The 19,563-nt window shown below is 39.1% G+C and overlaps 1 protein-coding gene across 1 annotated transcript in view; it reads right to left on the minus strand.

Moving 5' to 3' along the window:
• The window catches only part of ARHGAP26 (Rho GTPase activating protein 26), a 517,227-nt gene that overhangs the window by 331,702 nt on the left and 165,962 nt on the right, over window positions 1-19,563 (minus strand). Inside the window, exon 10 of the mRNA XM_049786899.1 lies at window positions 17,538-17,632. Coding sequence (XP_049642856.1) covers window positions 17,538-17,632 — 95 coding nt within the window. The remainder of the gene's footprint in view (window positions 1-17,537; window positions 17,633-19,563) is intronic.

A 19,563-nucleotide genomic window follows, 5' to 3' on the forward strand; every position in this document is an offset into this window, starting at 1 on the left:
AGGAGGAAGAGGAGGAGGAGGAAGAGGAGGAGGAGGAGGAGGAGCTGTTGGGAGAAGAAAGGAACCCTCATTCACTTTTGGTGTGGCCCAGCCCCTATAAAAAAACAAAAACGTATTTCTTAAAAATTTAAAAATTGAGTTTCCATATGACCTAGCAATTCTACTTCAAGGCATCTATCCCAAGACCCCAAAACCAATATTTCAAAAACATGTTTATTGATTGTTCCTATGTTTATTAAGAATTATTCAAAATAGCAAAGTTCTGAAAACAACCCAACTATCCAAGTAGATTAAAAACTCATAGTATATACTGTACATAATGGCATACTTTCAGTTACAAGAAAAGGTGAATTCATGCAACTTTTCACCACATGGATACAATTAGAGGATCTCATGCCAAGTGCAGTTATTGAGAAGAATAAAGACAAATACAATTCCTCTCAGATGTCGGATATGATAAAATTATTAATGAATAATAACAGCACAAAGGCTACAGAACTTGAGAACTTGCCCACTGAACTGAGTTTATCAAGAGAAGTAGTGAAGATTGGAGGAGAGGTTCATGAATCATTGGTGAAGGAAAACTGACACTCTAGTGGTGTACGTGGTATTATAACACTGCATAAAAATAGTAGTAGTAGTAGTAGTAGTAGTAGTATCACAAATAACAGTGCCTCATAAAATTAAAGGAAAAGTAAAAGAAAGGGATCCCAAAGACATGAGACATCAGATAAATGCAGTATTACTTAATGCAATATATTAAATACCCTCTGGAATGAAAACCATTTAAAGAACACCAATACCTACTGATAAGAATATATAAGCACTGTGGAGCTGGAAAAATCGTACAATGCCTGGCATGCAGACAACCCAGATTCAATCCGCATCCCATATTGTCCCCCAAGCACTGCCAGGAGTAATCCCTGAGTGCAGAACCAGGTATATATCCTGAGCAATTTTTGGTGTGGCCAAAAATAATAAGTAAATAAATAATAGGCACTCTAGCACTGATAACATTGTTGATAGGTAAATTTGGTGATAATTCTAAAAGCAAAACCTAAGTCTTCCTCAGACCTAGTATTTCTACCTCTAGACCCCAAGACAAATGAGCACACATGTTCACTTAAAGACACACTAATGTATTCTCAAAGTTTAATTCATTGTGATCTAAATTTGCAACAACAAGAAGAAGCAAGTATCAATAGAAGACAGATAAACATGCATGTTTACACAATGGAAAAATACACAATAATAAAAATTAATCAACTAATGATATATAAAATATGAATGAATCTTGCAGATATAATAATGAGAGGGGAAGTCACACATGATTATGAATGGTCTAACACCATTCATAAGAAGTTCAAACACCCCAAGTCACACCTAGTTATGAAAGTCAGAACTGTGATTTTTTTTTCTTTTGTGGAAAGGACATAGCTATAACTAGGAAGGAGCACAAGGCAATCTTGTATAGTGACAGAAATATTTTACAGCTTATTCCAGGTACTGAGATTATACTTCAATAAAAACAAAAAATTCTAAGTGCCCAAGATAAGTCAAGCTCAGTTATAATCCATATGCTAGTTCCTGGTAAACAAACCAAGTAAACAAATCATCTCTATTATTCAAATGCTCTCTGTTATTCTTCAAATATAGAATAGTGGTAGTAGTTCAAATCCTCTCTATTCTTCCTCGTTACAATATTATATGGTATTATATATAAGCCCATGGAATACTAGTGAAAGTAAATAAAAACTTTATTAAGTTTGATAAAATATCTTTGATATTTATGTTGGTAACATAACAAGTCAGTCTGAAATTAAGTTATTAAAAGAGCTAACAGAAATCTGAGAGTAGGAACAAGACGACCAGTGTGGGTTACGGTGAAAATCAAGAATGAGATAGGGGTCTGGAGAGATAGCATGGAGGTAAGGTGTTTGCCTTGCATGCAGAATGACGGTGGTTCAAATCCCAGCATCCCATATGGTCCCCCGAGCCTGCCAGGAGCGATTTCTGAGCGTAGAGCCAGGAGCAACCCCTGAGCATTGCCGGGCGTGACCCAAAAACCAAAAAAAAAAAAAAAGACAAAGAATGGAGATAGATGGGTGTGTACAATTGGCTTCAAAGGCAAAAAAAGTCATAAATGTGTCTTAATGCATACACTACCACCCTCCCCCACCAAAATCTCATACTCAATACTGAAAACCCCATCTCTACCACAAAACCAGCTAGGTGAAGGACCAAAGTATTGTGGCATTTCCTTTTCCCTCCTTCGTGAAACATCCAAGTGGCCCACCTCCCTTTTCTGAATTAATGTCTGCTAATTTAGAAAAAAAAAAAAAAAAAAGGATATTTAGGCAATTTCTAGAAAATAAGCCAAGATGCACCTATTAGCTAGCCGATGAAAGAAGTAACAAATTACTAAGATTCCTTTTCAGAGTTCAATCTTAAGATTCTACATAAAATATAGCACTGCTGAATAAATCCTCAGTGCTCTGTCTGGATCATGAACAAGAACCTGCAATTTTCTCTAAACTGATATCTTTCCTCTCACATTCCAGAGGCAATGCAGAAAATAGTTTTCATTTATCACATGGGAAAGTGTTACCCACTCCCTATCTCCTCCAGCTCTACCCTTGCAAAAAAATTTTTAAAAATTAGATATAGTTTAGCAACATCTTCAAGGTCCTGAGACCACTGAAGTCAGTTTAGAGCCTTCTCAACAGGAAAGAACAAGCCAATTCAGAACCAGCCCCTCCAGGGTTACTAGACAGCTTCCCCAACCTTATTCCTGAATCTGAGTCAACAATGATGATCTCAGAGGCTTGGCAATTTACCCACTTCCTATTGGACAAGGAAATGTTATTCCTGACTCCACCCCACTGAAACAAACACACTCAGAATCTAACAGCACTACTCATTTTAAACCAACCCCCAATCATAGACAGCTTACTCATTTACAAGGCTATCAATTCTCTGGGGGCAAGAATTCACTCCCAGCCTCCAGGCACACCTGGGAACAATCAAAGGTCAAGTCTACAGTAAAAGGACATTGGCATCCACAAAGCACGTTTTCATGACCTACTCCTGCAGCCAACCTCTGTAATCCTGACTATGAAGACAGATAAGTGAGGAGGGCTGACAGCCAAGGAAAAAGAGAGATTTGGACAGATAGTACAGCAGGGAGGGTACTTTCCTTGAACCCAGCCAACCTGTACTCAATTCCTGGTATCCTATGTGGCTCCCTAAATCCCCACCAAGAGTGATCCTTGAGAAACTTCTGGATGTGGGCCCCCTCAAAAGAGAGAGAGAGACAGAGAGAGAAAGACAGAGAGAGAGAGAGAGAGAGAGAGAGAGAGAGAGAGAGAGAAACAGAGAGAGAGAAACAGAGAGAGAGAAACAGAGAGAGAGAAACAGAGAGAGAGAAACAGAGAGAGAGAAACAGAGAGAGAGAGAGAGAGAGAGAGAAACAGAGACAGAGAGAGAAACAGAGACAGAGAAAGAGAGAGACAGAGAGAGAGAAATCTGCACCTGTCAGAGATAGGAAGTGATTTGTTGCTTCTAAAATGCTTCTGAAAAACCAAATTCCTTGAAGTTGCCAGACAATTACAAGGGTTCAATGTCCAGGAAATTTCCACTTATACCAAACACACAGCAGAGCTTTATCTACACAAAGACATAGTCACAGTTTCAGAGAAAAACCTTATAGAATGACATGTCTTCCATGTCTACCCAGATGACTACATGTTAAATGTCTATAGAGACCAGGCAAACAAGAAAAATGAAGAAAACTGAATAAGAAATTTTGTATTGCTGCAAGGAAAGTAGCTCATACAACTTTTAGGGGCCAGAGCAGTGGCGCAGGGCGTAAGGCATCTGCCTTGCACTCGCTAGCCTAGGACGGACCATAGTTCGATCACCCAGGGTACTATATGGTCCCCCAAGCCAGGAGCAATTTCTGAGCGGATAGCCAGGAGTAACCCCTGAGCATCACCAGATGTGGCCCAAAAACAAACAGACAAACACACACACACACACACACACACACACACACACACACACACACAAAAGAAAACACACAATCTTTAATTTTGTGGGGCTGGAGTAATAGCAGAGTGGACAGGGCATTTGCCTTTCATATGGCCACCCAAGTTCAATCCCTGGTAACCCTTATGGTTCCCCGAGCTTTCCAGGAGTAACTTCTGAGCGCAGAGCCAAGAGTAACTCCTGAACTCCAGAGGTTGTGTCCCCAAAACAAAACATAAACAAAAATACCTTTATTTTGTTTTTCTTTTACAGTATTTCCTTCTGATAAAGAAATGAAGATTTCATAGGGACAAATGAGGAAGAGCTCCTTGAGAAGAAGAGCTTAGGTCACAGAGACAGTACATAATTGAGATAAGGGACATGACTTGCATGAATTTGATCCATGTTTGATCTGTAGCTGATGATGCACAGCCATGGGCCTGTGGTTCCAATGCTAAAACCCATGAATAGATGAAGTGGCTGCTAGGGTCCTGCAGTGCTGGGGTCTATCAGGTGCTATTTTATCCACTAGGACCAAAAATTATGCATGTTGTATTTTTACCTTCCAGACCAACTAAATAGTTCAATAATGTAATGGTAAATTGGGGAACTTTCTCATTTTCCCTAATATTCTTGATGTTGATATTTCAATATTAATGAAAACAATTATTTGAAGAAAAAATGTGATGGATTTGCACAAGCATGCAGATATATTATTGAAAAGATAAATTATCCAGATTCTCTTATATAAAAACATCTACTATATGATAATATATACCATAATATGGGGCCGGAGAGATAGCATGAAGGTAGGGTATTTGCCTTGCATGCAGAAGGACAGTGGTTTGAATCCCGGCATCCCATATGGTCTCCTGAGCCTGCCAGGAGCAATTTCTGAGTGTAGAGCCAGGAGTAACCCCTGAGCACTCTCGAATGTGACCCAAAACAAACAAAAAACAAAACAAAAAACCCTACATTATACATAATATATATGATATATCATATTATCAATAGAACATGGGTAAGGTAAAGATGGGACAGACAAGGGCCAGAGTGATAGCACAGTGAATAGGGCATTTGCCTTCTATGTAGCCAACCCAGATTCAATCCCAGCATCCCATATGGTTCCCAGAGCACTGCCAGGAGTAATTTCTGAGCAGAGTCAGGAGTAACTCGAGTGACACCAGGTATGACCCCCACACAATAAAAAGATGAGACAGAGAAATTAGAAACTAAAGTTGTAAACTGGTACCCTACCAACTATAGATAAGATTTATGAGTGATTACCATGTGACAAGCATAGTGTTAAAGGGTGTTACCTACATTATCATTTTTCAAAGTATTGTAAGAAGACGATATCAATGTATTTTTGTTTAAAAATATGCAAAATATTTGCACAATGCCACATGAGTAGTAAGTGGCAAAACTTCACCTTGAACCCTGTCTCTGACTCTGAAGCAAAGTCTACACCTCAACCACAATACTGTACTGCCCCCATGTGCATGCAGTATGTGTGTCTTAGGGAACAGAAATACAGTGCAGTCTGTACTGTCCTCTCTCTTTCTCTCTCTTCAACACACACACACATATAAGATATGTATAAGCAGATTTCTAATCAATTATTCTGAAAAGATCTGATACTAATAAATGAGTACGAACAATTATACACGACAGCTTTGACCTCTTAGAAGTAAAATTCCTAAAATAAGATCACAGTAAAAGAAATAATAGAAAGGGTAAATAAAGCCAATCACATCAGATAATTTTTTTGTGTGTGTGGTTTTTGGGTCACACCCGGCAGTGCTCAGGGGTTATTCCTGGCTCCATGCTCAGAAATTGCTCCTGGCAGGCACGGGGGACCATATGGGGCGCCGGAATTCGAACCGATGACCTCCTGCATGAAGGGCAAACGCCTTACCTCCATGCTATCTCTCCGGCCCCACATCAGATAATTTAATACATTTTTATCTTTAAGGAAGACTAAAGAGATAAGACCAGAAAGCACAGGCAATTCTTTGTCACATTCAACTTGCTAGTCCTTTAATGAAACCAATATTGATTAAGTGCCTGTTTACATACTGCCATGCCTCGATAAATTTTTAGGGGAATTCAGCCCACCAGATGTATCCTCAGATTTTCCTGGTAGGGCAAATTGAAATAACCCCCACGGGATCCCTCAAAAGACCCACTGTGGAAACCTTTTTTCCCCTGCATGGATGGTTGAGGAATTTCGTTAGAGATGCTTGGCAGTGCATTTTTAGTTATTTGACTATCTCTCCTTTATAAATCTTAAGGAAAAAATGTGGTCTCTATTAAATAATTGGCGAAAGAAATTCCAGCACCAAAGATTACAAGAGAACCCCCTTTTTTGGAACTTATAAGTTAAAATAATGTTTTTTTTCGATTTTATGTTCTTGCAGCTGAAGTTCTGGGGCACTTTGAGGATAATTGATAAAAACTGTTTTGAGTAACTCTGCTTTGTTATGATAATTATCATCCTTAACACCTGTGACTGGCTTACCCTTCTAAAAACTTGTCTTGAAAATAAACTCATCGGGCCCGGGAGATAGCACAGCAGCGTTTGCCTTGCAAGCAGCTAATCCAGGACCAAAGGTGGTTGGTTCGAATCCCAGTGTCCCATATGGTCCCCGTGCCTGCCAGGAGCTATTTCTGAGCAGACAGCCAGGAGTAACCCCTGAGCATCGCCGGGTGTGGCCCAAAAACCAAAAAAAAAAAAAAAAGAAAAGAAAAAAGAAAAGAAAATAAACTCATCGCACTTCTGCTAGTAGATGTGTTGACCCCACATACTCTGTGTGTGTGGTTATTATTTTTTCAATACCATTCCATTCATCTGCCAGTGCTCCCGCTTTACTTCTTGTGAAGGACTCCATCCCACTAGACTTGCTGAGATGCAGGACGTCTGCAGCAACATACCAGACATCTTGCTAAGTACCAGGAACTCAATAATAAGCTTTTTGTTTTATTTTGATGTTGTGTGGGGGCCATAGCCAGAGGTGCTCAGAGCATGCTTCTGGTTCTGTGCTCAGGAGTAACTTCTGTTTGTGCTCTAGGATATGGGGTGGTGGGGATTAAACCCAGGTCAGCCATGAGCAAATTCAGCATCTTTCCCACGGTACTCTCTCTCCAGTACAATAAGCAAATTTTAACATAATGCCCAGAAGTTTTACTAACTGCTAGGATGGTTAAGTTTCAAGGAGAATATAAACATGTTACCATTTTTAACCATCTATTAAAAAAGAATAGAGCCAGAAAGATAGTATGGAGGTAAGGCGTTTGCCTTGCATGCAGAAGGACAGTGGTTCAAATCCCGGCATCCCATGGTCCCCCGAGCTTGTCAGGAGCAATTTCTGAGCATAGAGCCAGGAGTAACCCCTGAGCGCAGCCAGATATGACCCAAAAACTAACTAAATAAATAAAATAAAAATATTTTAAGTCAGGGCTAGGGAGATAATATAATAGGTAAGGTGCTTGCTTTCCACGGAGCTGACTTGGGTTCAATCCCTGCATTCCATATGGTTCCCTGAGTCTTTCAGGAGTGATCCTGATTGCAGAGCCAGGAGAAAGCCCTGAATATCTCCAGGTATGGAGTGTGCACCCATGTGCGCGCGCGCACACACACTACACACACAGTGCAACAAATACTCTAAATCAAGAAAGTGCATTTTGACTATTTCCTCTCCTCAGATTTATGTAATTGCAAAATTCTGGTTCATGGTATTTTTAGTTTTGTATTCAGTTATTGGCATATTCTGCTTTACTAAATCAATACTCCCCCCATTTTATTCTCAAATTAGAGACTAGGAATAAAATTACTTCAGTTGCCTTTACTGAGTCTGTTCATCACCAACACCCCACTTTTACTTAATCTGGAGTCAAACTGCGCTCTAGTAACTGAAGAAGGAAAAAGCAACACTGTACAAACATGGATACCAAAGATTGCACATTGGGGCCGGAGAGATAGCACAGTGGTAGGGCGTTTGCCTTGCACACAGCCGATCCAAGGACAGACGGTGGTTAGAATCCCAGTATCCCATATGGTCCCCCATGACTACCGGGATTGATTTCTGAGCACAGAGCCAGGAGTAACCCTGAGAGCCATCGGGTGTGACCCAAACAGCCCCCCCCAAAAAAAAGAAACTAAAGACTTCACAAATATACCAATCAAATCAACATACAGAATAGCAATGAAGCAATTCCCAAAAGTGCACTATTTCCCTCCACTCCACCCCACCCAACTCAAGCAAGTCAGAGCAGTATAACACCCCATGAGGAAGGAAAAGACCATTTCCTCTCCGAAATGTCAATGGCATTAAAGCCAGCACTCTAATCCAACCAGCAGGAAGGCAAAATCAAATATTATTTCAAAGAAGGGGTGAGAAGGGGAGGGGAGGGGAAGTTTGTAACCAGGAAAAAATGGATTCATCTGTTACGAGAGATAAAGGTACACTGCAAAGGGAAAAGTGGACTGGCCTGGTTCTCAGCAGACATAGGCCAGCAGAAACCACTCATTTGTTTTCTTCATCATCTGCAGAGGAGCCATTCCTGAAGCAACTTTAAGTTAGAACACAGGGTAAAAAGTTACTGAGCAGCTTCCCTTTAGAGAAAAGAGGTATGAGATGATCCTGTAAAAGGGGGGGAGGGACTTCTAGAGAAAGAACTAATTTTGAGTGTCTTTTCCTCTAAGGAATAACATTCACAAAATTTCATATTCAGAAAATACACACCACAAACTCTTAATTCTCTACATCAAAAGGACAGCTCATTTTCAAGTGGGTTTTCTAATAGCTACTTACAAATCCATTTACAAAACTGCCACCTAGAGGTATATCGCTGAAAGTCTGTTATGTAAGAGGATCAGTCCATTTTAGAATAAGCCGACCTTAAACTCTTGCAATTTATAAAGACATATAAGAAAATGCATGCATAAGTTACATATACAAAACTAGAAATTATTGTACTCTTTTAATATTTGACACAACTGATTGAAAGAAGAGACCTAAAGGTTTGTATTGGTATAGTTAATATATAAATAACAGGTCATGTTCAGAGCGATAGTACAGCAGGTAGGGTGCTTGCCCTACAAGGGGCCAGCCTAGACTCAATCTCCAGTACCCTATATAGTCCTCTGAGACTGCTAGGAGTAATCCCAGAGCCAGAAATAGGACTTGAGCACTACCAGGTGTGCCACTCTCAACCACCCACCCCGCCCCATTCCCCCTCCCTCAAAAAATAAAGAACAGGTCGTAATTTAAAGACTGCAAGACTGCATTTCCCCTTGCAGTCCCTTCGCACATACACATCAGCTAAGTTGATGGAAAAGTCAGGACACTGAAAGAACATCAGATAGATGGGAGTGAATAATAAAAAATAAAGCTCAGAGAAATACAAAGCTAAAATTAATCATGATAATAAAAAGTAGCATACTGTAGAGAAAACTTTCCAAGACATTTTCTGGCACAGGACTGCACACAGTCTTTCTATACAAAGTCCATCAACAAAATCTTGCATGGTGGGAATGATTTACCCCTACTCACAGATGTGGTTAAATCACCCAGCCAAATACACAGTTATTGAAAGGAGGCTCCCAAATTCAACCAGACTTGCTTCAATCTTCTAGCTGCATCAAGCAACTGGCCAAAACCATACTTGAAATAAGGGTAAATGACTCTCTGACTAGAGATTCAGAGAGATTTCTTAGGGTTTCCATAAATCTTTCTAGCCTCCACTATCCTCATATGAACCAACCCTTCATGGCAGAGAAAGGGGGTTGTCTATTCTTCTCATTGAAATGCATGTAGGCCTGAAATAGGAGTAGAAGTAGAAACTAACCGAAGATCACACCTCTTTTGTCTTTATATAGTAGATCATCAAAATCCTAAAGAAAACATCATAATCTATCCCAAAATTATGTCATCAGGAAAACGAAATTGAACAACCATATGCACAGGATGATAAGATCCATATAAAATTCTGCTTCTAAAAGCAAATTTCCAGAGATATTCAGAGTTGAACAGGAGTGTATAAAACATATCTAATTAAGCAAATAGAAAACTATAAAAAAAGGAAAAGAAAAGCTTATATATTGTGCAAATTCACTGTTCTTTTGAGAAAGATGAAGCTAAATCTCATAGTGGTTGTAACAAGCTGTTTTGCAGCTGGTTCAGAGTACAGTATTTAGTTCAATCTATTTGTGGAAAGCTTTTGAGAGGAAGCTGGCTTTAAAAGGAAAAATAATATGATGATTTGGGGAGCTGGATCGATACTATAGAAGATAGGTCACTTGTTTGCCTGAATATGCTTACCCAGTTTAATTTCTGGCACCCCACATGGTACCCGCATGCCACCAGAACTAATTCCTGAGTGCAGAAGCAAGAGTAGGCCCTGAGCATCACCAGGTGTAGCCAAAAACAATGAAGATGATTTTTCCCAAAAATAAATGTCTAATCCAAATTGCATAATTAAATATTCACATTTTATATCTCAACTGTCCAAGGCATGTCAATGCAATCAATAACTGAGGGGAGGTAGGGTCAGAAAGAGGGAAATAAGGGGCCAGAGCGATAGCGCAGTGGGAGGGCATTTGCCTTTTATGTGGCTGACTCAGGACAGACCTGGGTTTGATCCCCAGCATCCCATATGGTCCCCCAAGCCAGGAGCAATTTCTGACCGCGCATAGTCAGGAGTAACCCCTGAGCGTCACTGGTTGTGGGAAAGAAGAGAGGGAGGGAGGGAGGGAGGGAGGGAGGGAGGGAGGGAGGAAGGAAGGAAGGAAGGAAGGAAGGAAGGAAGGAAGGAAGGAAGGAAGGAAGGAAGGAAGGAAGGAAGGAAGGAAGGAAGGAAGGAAGGAAGGAAGGAAGGAAGGAAGGAAGGAAGGAAGGAAGGAAGGAGAGAAAGAGGGAAAGAATTCAGTATTCCAATTAAGCCATCATAAGAATGAAAAGACCAGATGCGAAATATAGTACGTAGGGTTAAGGCACAAGCTTGTACAGTGAACTCCAGTTCATTGCTTGGTACTACAAAATGTACCACCAAGAATAATCTCTGAGCAAAGAACCAGAAGTAAGCACTAAGCACTACTGGGTAAGCCCCAATTTCCTTCCCAAAAATGAATGGCAAGGTTAAGCTCCATTATTTGTTCCTTTCTCCCATAGTATTCTGGTTCTTTAAGTCTCAAGGATGCTCTATTACTCACCATAGTGGTATATAATGTCTTAAATTGTGTGTGTGGAGGGAGGAAGCAGATGATGTGACAATGACATTCATCCCTCCCTCAATCCCTATACATTCTAGGTATCAAGTACTGTCATTGTCATCATTTTAATAAGCTGTCTTTTGCTGCCTGCCTCTGATAAGTGTCAAAGCTGAGTACAGGGCATTTAACAAACCATGTAATTTTTTCAAACATATGAACTTGAGTTAAAGTTAGCTAGCCATGGAAAAAAATTAAGCATCCTAATCACTTCCTTTCCACAAATATAAGCATTGCCCCTCAAGAGACTTCACTGACTTAGTACATCAGAAAAGAAGCTTTCTGTTTCTATTATTTTCCATATGTTTTAGTGGTCCCTTTTGGAAAACATTTGAGAGAAAACATCCATGTGTCATTTACATCTGTGAGAAATTTCTTAAAAATAAACAAATTCAGGAATGCTGGCAGATGACTACCCCCCCATGATATTTTTTTTTAGCTTAAACAAATGTTTTCCCTACATTTGCTCATTAATTTCCATAAGATACTTCATGGTTGCCATGCCTACAAACCAGAGCCTTCCATCATGTCTGTGAAAGTGGCCATTGCCATAGACTCATGTAACTCTCAAAAGTGAGGCCCCAATAAGCAGGAAAAATTCATGGGCAGATTAGCCTCACACCTGATTGCACTTCAGAGAGCCCCTATAAACCACTGCTGTCATCATATGAACCAATCAGCCCAGCCCATCATATGAACCAATCAGATCCTCAAATTTGTGGAGCATGTGGCTGCTTGTGTGACCACATAATACCATATAATTTTAATTATGATACTAAGTAAATTATTCCTACCTGCCAAGGGGAAGACTTTGAGGAGATTGGGAAACTGATGGTCAGTTTGAAGGGAATTTTACATTTATGATAGAATACTGATTGTCAGAAATAACTGTACTACGAACAACTCACTAAACTACAGACATGTAATGTATATAATAATGTAATGTATAATGTATATAATTCTATAATTTGTATAATGTAATAAAGACATGCAATGTAAAAATAAAGGATACTTCACAGTTGAGTTATTCAAAATGAGTAAAGACAGATATAGGCTATCCATAAACCAACCACCAACACCAAAGATTGCTTTTTAAATAAAGTTCCCTTTCACCTAGAAAGTGTACACCAAACTCCCTAAGAGCTGACACACTTTAAAAAAAATAATCCAAATTTTGTCTTTATTTAATTAACCATTATCTGAAACTTTAACAGTAAAATGCTTTGACACGATAATAGAAAGGCAGTAAAGAATATTTCACAAATAGAAGAAGGGAGCTGTAGCGATAGTACAGTGGGTAGGGCATTTGCCTTAAATGCAGCCAACCCAAGTATGATCTTCAGCATCCCATATGGTCCCCTGAGCCCCAACAGGAGTGATTTCTGAGTGCAGAGTCAGAAGTAACTCCTGAGCACCACTCGGTATAACCCAAAAACAAAACAACAAGCAAAAAACAAAAAGAAGAAAAGGTGATATTTTAAAAGTTAATGGAATTTTAGGTCATCAAAACAGTTTTAAAATAAAAAAGGCAACAGTGTTGGAACAGAACTTCTAGAACCGTAAAGAAAGACTCTATCCTAGACTCCATCCTAGGACCTGTGCAAATACCAAGATTTCTAGTTACAGAGGCCTGATTATATCATCCACGACAGAGTGGAAAGTTTCCAGACACCACAAAAAGACCTAGGAAGAGTAAAAGAGCATGTACGGAGCCTGTAATTATTCCCATGACAGTATGCTTCAAGGGTGGAGAAACCCTGTATCTCTTAGGCCTAGGGAATTCCCTTTCTAATCTCCCCAATATTGACTGTACCTATGTAAAAGGGGGGTGGGGAGGAAGAACAATTTTTTTTCTTTTTGTTTTGGGCTCGTGATTATTGTTTGGTTGTTGTCTGTATTGCGGTGGTACTTTTCAGATTTTTTTGTTTGCTTGTTTTGTCATTATAGTTTTGGTTTTGTTTTTTGTTTTCTTGTTTTTCTGTTATTTTTTTGTATTTTTTGTTTTTTTTTGTGATGTTTTTCTTCCTTTTTTCCTTTCTTCTCTTAAATTAATATTTATAACACTTTAGATGAACCCCTCCCAGGATTTTTGTTTGTTTTGTTTTTGTTTTTTCTTTCCCTTCAAACAGAACCACATAACTTGAATCATCTTGTTCTGCCTCATAAACTGAGGGGGGAAAATGGATGGTACCAAGACCAAACAGTTGTATGAACATTGAGTAGAAATAAAAAAAAAATTTACCAAACTTACATATCAAATCCAAAGCCAACAACAACAAAATAGATACCCAATCTACAACAAGCTAGAGACATAGAAAGGATCACTTATACTTGCAGCCCAGAGGTGGGGGGGGGGAGGGGCAAAGGAGAGAGATGTTGAATGCATGCTGGGAACAGGGTTGGAGGGAGGACAACACTGGTGATGGGAATGCCCTGGGTTCAATGCCGCTAGGTACCTAAATTATTATTGTGAAAGATTTGTAATCCACTTTGGTCACAATAAAAATTTTAATAAAATAAATAATAAAATAAAAAAGAGGATTTGAGTAAAATAAAATAAGAGGATTTGTGTAAAGGGGCTATTTTGAGTGACATGGAGTCTTTGTCAATGGGACTGATCGTAGAGTAGAGGTTCACCCTGTTAAAGATAATACTATTTGCATCCACTTTTACTAAGTACCGTCTTTTCATTTTGCCTGTCTGCCTTTCTGGCCTAGTTGGTAAAGTTGAGAAATTTGGGAAGGCACAGGTTGAAAAGACAGGACAACTAAGAAGTAATCACCTCCTTGCTAAAGGACACCTGTGAAAGGCTGGTAATGTGCTCAGCTGTAGAACTTTATCCTTCAGGGGTGAGAGTCAAGATTCAATCTTTGGCACCACAGAATAAAGAAAAAGAAAAAGCACATGTGTAGAAAACTTCTAGAGAACGGGATTCTAGAGAGAGTTCTCTAGGTTCTGTCAAGTGAGCATGCAATAATACCTTTTTCTTCTCTCTTCTGTCCTTTTCTAGATGTGAGGGAATGGCAGGAAAAGAAGTGAGAAATATAAAAACTTGTATCAAAAACATTCTAATGTCATCTTTTATATTTTCCACCTATAATTTAATCTTTCAGACCAAAGAGAATGATGTATTTATAGAACTTAGAGAGATTGTTTCACATGATACTCTGTTCTTTCAGGTGATATCAGTCAAATGTAGCCATGAGAAGAGACACAGAAAGAGGCTCAAGCAAATAAAACCTCACATTTTCACAGGTCCTAGAAACAGCACAGACGGCACAGTCATCAGGAACTGACCATGTTCTCAGAGGACAGAAGTAACAAGAATGAGGGGAGACTCAGGCAACAGCCTCTCTTGGAGTTTTCACAAATAAAGTTAGGCATGTCAGAGTGAGTAATTTACTAGCTAGGTAAAATAATTTCCGGTGGCTATGAGCTTAAAGAATGGGTTCCTTTATGGCTTCTACCAGAGCCTCAGATGATTAACAAAACATGTTTTTCTGGGGTCAATGAACAAATAGAAAAGATATAGCTCCAAAATGGTTAGTATGCTATCAGTGTCAAGCTCCAAACTGAACCTTTGTTTTTTCTAAGATTATTGTTAGTTATCCCAGGAAGGGCAGTGTTTCCTTAACCGGAAAGATACTTAGGGTATTAAATATATACACATATTTATATTTTATATTTATATATATATCAATGGAAAAGAGAAATAATACACTTGTACTGTCTACACACCTGCTGATTAAGAGAGCCTTATTTTGAACCATGATTGAAACCCCTAACATGCAAACTGAGAATAAGAGACAGAAACTTAGCAGGGACTGATTTCCCAAAACCACCCAGTATGTTTGATGTGGCCTTTACTCCTCTGGTTTTTGAGATAAGAAAACCTGTATAAAGGGGCCGGGAAGGTGGCGCTAGAGGTAAGGTGTCTGCCTTACAAGCACTAGCCAAGGAACGGACCGTGGTTCGATCCCCCGGCGTCCCATATGGTCCCCCCAAGCCAGGGGCGATTTCTGAGCACATAGCCAGGAGTAACCCCTGAGTGTCAAACGGGTGTGGCCCAAAAACCAAAAAAAAAAAAAAAAAAAAAAAAAAAGAAAACCTGTATGAACTTAATAAAGGGAGAAGGTGAGAGGGCGCTAGGAAGTGCAGGTAAAGGAGAAAGTAAGAGGAAGACATGTGAGTTTGAAAAACAACTCTCAAAAACTTTGGGGGAAACTTCTAGCTAACAAAGAAAATACAGAAAATAATATGAATTCAGAAAGTATCTCTTAGTTTGTTTCCAATCTAATGGAAAGCTGCAATGTGTCCATTCCACAGTGCCAAGCAACATTCTTGCTAAGGCCAATATATTTGGTCAGCATCAAACAAATGGTTCTGCTTCGAAACAAACACATCTTCTGAACTATTTTTCATAAGCCAAAAATATGGATTTCCTTAGATTACATGCTTAGTACAGAGAGGAGAGATGCCTACAAATGATTAAAACATCCTGACTTAGGATTTGTTAAGGACCAAGAATAATCAAATTTAGTTTGAAGCAGACTATTTGCAGTTTCTTTCTGCAAGCCAACTCAACCTCAACTCCCCACCTGTGTAACCCCAAATATCTCCAAACATGGTACAAAAGTACTTTCCTTCACAAACTTTTCTGCATTCAGAATCTACCCTTATAAGATATCAAGTTTGATGAACATGCAAAATCAATTCATTAACAGTAACAACTAAACTTTGTTGTGTATTTATTAATTGCTAGTCTGACAAGCACTTTACACAAATTCTCTGCATGAATCATTACAAATGAAGCAACAATTATTACCACCTGCATATTTCAAAGACCTCCTAAAGAGATTAATTCACCTGAAGTCACAAAGCTATGTATAATGCATAAAAGTCAAAATTTAAGTTAGACTATAAATTGGCAACCAAAGGTGTAATGACTTAACTGTTAAACAGATGTGGTTAGTTTCCATGAACTTTAGGTTTAAAGGCAAGCTCTGGCTCTCTAGGAACTGTCAGCCTCCAGCAGCCACAGTGCCTGGAGATAAAATTTGACAAAGCATTCCAAACCCAACCTGGGAAAAGTATAGCCTAGGGCACTCTATGTCAAGATCCTCTGGAGCTGAACAGAAAAGAGGAGGAGGAGGAGGAGGAAAAAGAGGAAAAGATGAAGGATAAGGAGGAAGAAGAGGAGAAAAAGTGGAGAAGGAGAAAATGAGAAGGTGGAGGAAGAAGAGGAAGAAAAAGAAATGATGAAAAGGAGGTGGAAAAGGAAGAAGAGAGGAAGTGGAGGAGGAGGAAATAAAGGAAGAAAAATGGAGGAGGAAGAAGAGGAAGAAGAGGAAGAAGAAAAGAAAAAGAAATGGAAATGGAGGAGGAAATAGAAAAGAAGAAGAGGAGGTGGAAGAAGTGGAGGAAGAGGAAAAGGAAGAATAGGAAGAGGAGGAAGAAGTAGAAGGAGGAGGAGGAGAAAGAAGAAGAAAAAGAGGAGAAGGAGGACAAGCAAGTACCAAATGGTACTTACCTGAAAGCCATGCTAAGAGTTAAGGTTCTTCAAGTACTATAGCTGATCTTAAACAGACAGTTCAAATACACAACACATGATTTTCAATGAAAACCTTGACCAGTGGCTAAGTGAAGTATCTCAAAGAACTGCTGTCAAACTGGCTTAAAGCTACCCAATGGTACAACTTAATGAGACTATAAATCTACAAATACCACATACAGCTCTCACTCTTCAAAAACTGTAATTTTAGTTAGTGTTGGCTCTCTCCCTGAGTGCTCACACACACTGAATTAGACATAATATTCTACCTAAAAGCTTTTCTTTTAATTGTGGAAAATTTCTTCCATCTTTCTTTTTATCCAATTTTTTTCAAGTTCTTAATTTAAAAAATAAAATTTTATTAAAGCCATAAAATAGTAAGAAATCATTTCCCAAGAAACTTTTTTTCTACTCAACCTTCTATGCATAAAACATATTCCTAAGAAGGGAAATCCTCTAACAGTGAAATAAAAGAAAGCAAACCCGTGGATCTGCAATAGGCCAAAAATAGAAAGGATGCTCTAGCAACCCTGACAAATCAGCAAAAGGCCTAAGGTCTAGTGGTCCAAACTGAACAAAGCTGGAGAGATCAAGATGTGAAAGAATGAAGAATATAAAGAGTCTGAGTGAAAAAATTAAAGGGCTCAAAGTCCACAATATCTGTTTGGAAGAAAAATGACAGCTGCTCACCTGTCCACCGCTTCTACATCAAAGCAAAATCTCTTCTCAATCGAGTCTGTTTTCCGCCGTGTGCAGGATTTGAGAGTGACGGATTCATCTTCTCCCTGTTGGGAACATACAGGCTGTCATGATGATGCCAGAGTATGGGTTCTGTTCTTCAATATGGCAAATAAACAAAAAGAACTGTTCCTTTTACTCAAACAAGTATTTAGATAGACCACAAGTGGTGAAAGCTGATCATAATTGGCTCTAGTGAAAGTAAAAAATGTGCAAACTCGGGACTGGAGAGATAGCACAATGTTAGGGCATTTGCCTTGCATACAGCAGACCCAGGATGGACCTGGGTTCAATTCCCAGCACTCCATATGCCCCCCCACCCCCCAGCCTGCCAGGAGCTACTTCTGAGCACAGAGCCAGGAGTGGCCCCTGAGCACTGTCGGGTGTGAACCCCCCCAAAAAAAAACACCCTCCCCAAAATATGTTCAAATTATGTTCCACTGAAGAGCGAAGGTGTGTCAAAGTACATGTTTAAACAGGCACAAAATGGTACCTGGAAGAGCATCAACCACTCTAGAGAAACTCTTCATGTTATCACTTGATAGTAAACCTGATAGGTGTTGCACAAGATGACCTTAGACACAAATCTAAGGGTCTGTGATCTTCATTCAGTTGTCATTTTCTCAGAAAAGCTTCCCTGGACCAGTTCAAGTACTACAGCTTGTTCAAAGAAGCTCCCTCCTTCACAGCAGTAATCATAGCTGCAATTACCATTAATACAGGTGATGATTCAAATAATGTCTTTTACCTCCCCCATAGCCCCGTGGGGGCAAGGGCTGTTTCTGAACAGCCCAGAACCAAAACAGGTCCAGTGAGCATAGGTTTCCAATATGTGTTTTTGTTTTGTTTTGCTAAAAGTGAAGTCAAATAGTTTTATTGAATGAAACTTGCTTAGAAAGATGTGAGAGGAGAAATATGTGTTCAAGAGACAACAGAAGTTTCTCAAGGGTGGAAATAAACAAGCAATAAAATACAGAGATAAATAAGATAAAAAGTAAGATACAGAAATAGATAATAAGTAAATAAGTAAGTAAGTAAGTAAGTAAAAAATAAACAAAGATAAGCAAGAGAGATACATGTTCAAGGGAGAGCATGGGCATGAAGAGCAAAACTTCAAGATATGATTTAATAGCTTTGCTTGGGCATTACCAAGCTGTTGATTTCAAATGTACAGTTGATGAGTCTAACATCTGTATACATACATGAACTCATCACCATCATCCATCACTTATAAACTTCCCTTGTGCCATTGTCATCTACCCCTCCATTCAGTCCATCTATCAACTAATAAATCTGTTTTCAAGTTAGGCAACCACTCAATCTGTCTTCCATTATCATTTTACATAAACCGAATCACACAGTAGGTGTCCTTTTATATCTGACTTCTTTCACTCAGCATAATTCTTTCCAGAGGGCCTCCCTGGCCTACTACGGTTCATTCTGTGTGGTGTTGTTCATGACCAGCTATGATGGGGGCAACCAGGGATCCATGTGGTATCAGGATGAAACTTGGGCCTAATACGCAACATCCCTTTAAGGGATCTCTAGTTCCCAGCTCAACAGAATTTTTTAATCTTTTATCCAGTCTTGTGCAGAGCAGGAGGGAGTTCGTTTCTTTTTATTGTTTGATAACATTGTATTATACAAATGAAATGCCACTATTTTATGGCTTATCAATACTAGTACTGTCATGCTTCACTTAACAACAATGATATACTGAGAAAAATACCATCATTAAGAGACTTCATCATGTGCAAAGAACATGGAGTGCGATTTTACAAACCTTGAAAGTAGAGGCAAATTACATACCATACCAGGGCTACATAGGGTCCAGCCTATTAAAACCATCATATATAGTCCTCTGTTTACCAAAAACATAGGCAATTAACATATGATTATAATTTACAGCCAAGAAACAAAGAAGTTTCTGGCCCTAATTTCTTCTCTTTCAGTGACATACAAATTTGTTACAATTCCT

The sequence above is a fragment of the Suncus etruscus genome, chromosome 14 (genome assembly GCF_024139225.1).
Source record: "Suncus etruscus isolate mSunEtr1 chromosome 14, mSunEtr1.pri.cur, whole genome shotgun sequence".
Classification (NCBI taxonomy): domain Eukaryota; kingdom Metazoa; phylum Chordata; class Mammalia; order Eulipotyphla; family Soricidae; genus Suncus; species Suncus etruscus.